We start from the raw sequence: 3803 nt of genomic DNA, 5'->3' as shown, positions 1-3803 counted from the left end.
ATACATCTTTATGTTTAGTGCAACACCAATCTCATGGTATTTGAGGAAGGAACAGGTAGTTGTACTCTCATCTTGTGAGGTCGAGTACATTGTCGCTTCGTTGTGTTCGTGCCAAGTCGTATGACTTATGAATCTATTAGAGAAGCTGGGCAGCAGTGAGGGTGAGGCTGTCACACTCCTAGTTCACATTGTTTTCGTGATTAACCTTGCTAAGAATACAATTGGATAGGAAGGAGTAAACATATTGAGATGTGGTTTCACTACTTGAGAGAACTTGTTAGTGAATGAAGGTTATGATTGTGATATTGTAGAAGTGAAGACCAAGTTGTTGATTTATTGACTAAGGGAGTCATAAATGATGTGTTCAATAGGTTGAAGATGAGCATATGCAATGAAGATTTGCAACACTTGAATTAAGATGGTGTGTTGATAGTTATTCAAGTGTTGTAACCGGTTAACACGGGGTGGTAACCGGTTAGAGCATGGTCAGAAGCTCATCGAAGTAGTAAAAAATAGTTTATTTTGTTGTTGTAACCGGTTAACCTGTGGCGTTAACCGGTTACTAGTGAAGGGAATTTAATTTGATGTCAGGTGTAACTGGTTAACCAATTGGTGTAACCAGTTACGAGTCCGAAAGTTGTATTTTTCTGTTATTTTTTACTTAGTCATTTTGTTTGTCAATCATATTGTAACTCTTGCATAAATGTATATGATGCATTCTCATCTTAGGTTAATGCAATCATAACTTCTGACCCTCAATTCTCTCTCTCTCTCCTCTCTCTCTCCTCTCTCTCTCTCTCTCTCTCTCTCTCTCTCTTCTCTCGCTCTCTCTCTCTCTCTCTGCTCTCTCCTCTCTCTCTCTCTCTCTCTCTCTCTCTCTCTCTCTCGCTCTCTCTCTCTCTCTCTCTCTCTCTCTCTCTCTCTCTTCTCTCTCTCTCTCTCTCTCTCTCTCTCTCTCTCTCTCTCTCTCTCTCTCTCTCTCTCTCTCCTCTCTCTCTCTCTCTCTCTCTCTCTCTCTATATATATATATTATATATATATATATATATATATATATATATATATTATATATATATATATATATATATATATATATATTATATATATATATATATTCACATCCAAAAGTTTCCCCACCATTATTCACCAAACTTGTGGTGTCTTGTTCCAACAAATATGTATTGGTTTAAATATGTATAGGTTTTCTTGGTAGAGGTTTTGTGTTTCCCAAATGTCATTATAAGTATTGTAAGATTTATACATTTGATTTTGTCAACAATGTAAATTTGGTATTCTGTATTATGTTCGGTATAAAATATAATTTGATATGATTTTGTCACAAAATTTGTAGTGTTTGTGTTAAAAATGATACAAGTCAGTCAAATGAGATTTAAAACAAATAATAAATGAAAAAAATAGGTTAAACCCCTGGATTAATTATAAAAACCAATATAAACACTAATATTTTTTGCTCGACTATTAACAAAAACTTAGAGGTATATGGCGCGCTACATAATTTTGAAAAAAAAATAATGTTATTGGGAATCGAACCAATAATATTTTTAACTATCCTTTAAATTATTCAAAAATAAAAAAGATAGAGTAACAAATTTTTATGTCCGTCGTTAAATCATTTGTCTTAGTTAGATAAAATCACTCTCTCGCCCCGAGTAAAATAGATATATTTGTAGGTCTTTTTCTTTTCTTGCAGAGATATTTTATCAATACCATTATATAAAATTGACCGTGTTTAATTAATTTAATTCTTAACGATATAATGCATAATATTGTATCACCAAATCCTATTTTAACAACACGGAAGTTTATAAATAAAAAACATGCTTAGTCACACTACCACTATAATATTGACGCGTACATGTTTATTTAATTCTTAATAAAGTTCCATAGTACATGTTCAAATAAAAGACAAAAATTGAGATGGCAAAAAATGCTTTTATTACTTGTCTTTGTGGATAGTTGTTGACCCTAAGAAGCAAAAGAGGAAACGAAACCTTTCACCAATGCAATGAAATTCTTTGCCTTAGATGCCTCGAAAAACTCAACGCCATGAAAACCTCCTTCTTGAAAATCTATCACCACTTCCACACCCTTCTCCTCCATCAATTTCACTAATTCCTTACTGCGATCCACCAACGGATCTCCACTGTTCATACTCACCAACACCTTCCATTTTTTATCCTTAATCTTCTCAAATTTTTCATCAACACCGTTCCCAGCCGTTAGATTGCAATACTGATGATCACGGTTAACTCCAATTGGTAATGCTAATTTCCATATCAAATCACTAACACGAAGAGGAATAATATGATCATTCTCTAGTCTTAGTTCAGATTCAGTCCTATGCGTCCCACCAAAAAATGGTTGACGCAATATCAACCCTTGAATTTTCAAGGGCTCAAGATCTTCCACATTTTCAACCACACGTAGTCCTGCATGGTAGGCAATCGTAGCTCCAGCACTATTCCCCATTAGAAAACATTTAGAATAGTCAACGTATTTAATCAACCATTCATCTTCACTAGATCTGATCATACTCAACGCCTCCATGGCGTCATCGTATGCGGCCGGCAACCGGTGCTCCGGTGCGAGGCGATAATCTACCGATGCGACAACTGCTTCAACGGTGTCAGCCATTTCGACACAGAAATCATGGAATAAAGTGGAGGCTGCACTTGTTAGGATGAAGCCACTTCCATGGAAGAAAACAATAAGTGGTAGACGTTTGTTGTTTTGGTTTGAAATTGTTGCTTTTTTAGGTAGGAATAGTCGAAGCCAAGTTTGGTTTGAATTATTGATGGTGAGATCTTTGGTTAGAACAGAAATTGCGAGAGTAGTGTCGGATGAAGGTGAAGTGTGTGGATCTTCAAGATTTCGAGTTAGTGTGTCGTTGGGATTATGGTGGATTTTGAGAAATTGGTAGGGATCAGTTGTTGTTGATGGTGGTTGCAAGGTTTGATTAGACATAGTGTGTTGTAGTCTATGGTGAGAAATGGAATGAAATGTTTAGAGATTTATTGAAGAAATATACAGAGTGTTTGACTCATAAATTATTTTTTAATTTATTTAATGTAGGAGAATAAATGAGAGACTTTTAGTATATAAAGTGGGATATGGATCCTCGAATGTGGTTGAATAATCCTGCTTCATCTCAGCCATTCATTTTGGTCAAATACAAAAAGTAATTAATATTAGTTATTGCATAAATAATTAAGATTGGAGTAATATGAAAAACATGAGAGCAGTAAGAGAGGATTTGTGTCCATATAAAGTGTCATTGATCAATATACTTATATAAATATGTGATTTATGTGAAGGAAATTTGTCAACTACATCATTTATATCTAATTTATCTAAATTGGTGGAGACAAATCTTAGTATATTTACACTAACTTTAGAATTTATTTGTGCAATTATTATTCTGCAATCTTTATCTTGAGAGTAATCATACTAAAAAAGGTCTCATATTTTAAAGATGATCTTATCCATAGAGGATAATCTTTGTTACCAAAGATTTGGGGCCTGTTTGAAATGAATCTTAAAAACTCTTTTTTAGTTTTTGAAAATTTAAAATTTAAAAACTTGTTTGAATATAATGTTTTGCAAAAGTGTTTTTAAAAACTCTTTTCTATTTTTCAGTTTTTAAAAGTAAAAAAGTGAAACAGTTTAGTTGTGTTTTGCTTCTCACTTTTTAGTTTTTAGTATTATAAAACTTGAAGAAAAAACATAAAAAATTTATAATTTTCATTTATAACGTTAATGTGATTTAAAAGATTAGATTATCA

The 3803-nt window shown here is 33.2% G+C and overlaps 1 protein-coding gene across 1 annotated transcript; it reads right to left on the bottom strand.

Annotated features, from left to right (window-relative positions):
• Positions 1 to 1860: 1860 nt before the first annotated feature.
• On the bottom strand, positions 1861 to 3091 carry LOC127130577 (carboxylesterase 1). Its single transcript, XM_051059561.1, has one exon. It carries the CDS (start codon positions 2983 to 2985, stop codon positions 1987 to 1989), a length of 999 nt encoding a protein of 332 aa, XP_050915518.1. The 5' UTR covers positions 2986 to 3091; the 3' UTR covers positions 1861 to 1986.
• Between the last annotated feature and the right edge of the window lie 712 nt (positions 3092 to 3803).

Source organism: Lathyrus oleraceus, chromosome 1 (assembly GCF_024323335.1).
Source record: "Lathyrus oleraceus cultivar Zhongwan6 chromosome 1, CAAS_Psat_ZW6_1.0, whole genome shotgun sequence".
NCBI classification, from domain to species: Eukaryota; Viridiplantae; Streptophyta; class Magnoliopsida; order Fabales; family Fabaceae; genus Lathyrus; species Lathyrus oleraceus.
Note: the sequence above shows the minus strand (reverse complement) of the source record. Positions and strands in the feature narration are given on the sequence as shown.

What these genes read in the sequence shown, in the direction of transcription:
- LOC127130577 (XM_051059561.1), bottom strand. Translation starts at nt 2,985, where the DNA reads ATGTCTAATCAAACCTTGCAACCACCATCAACAACAACTGATCCCTAC.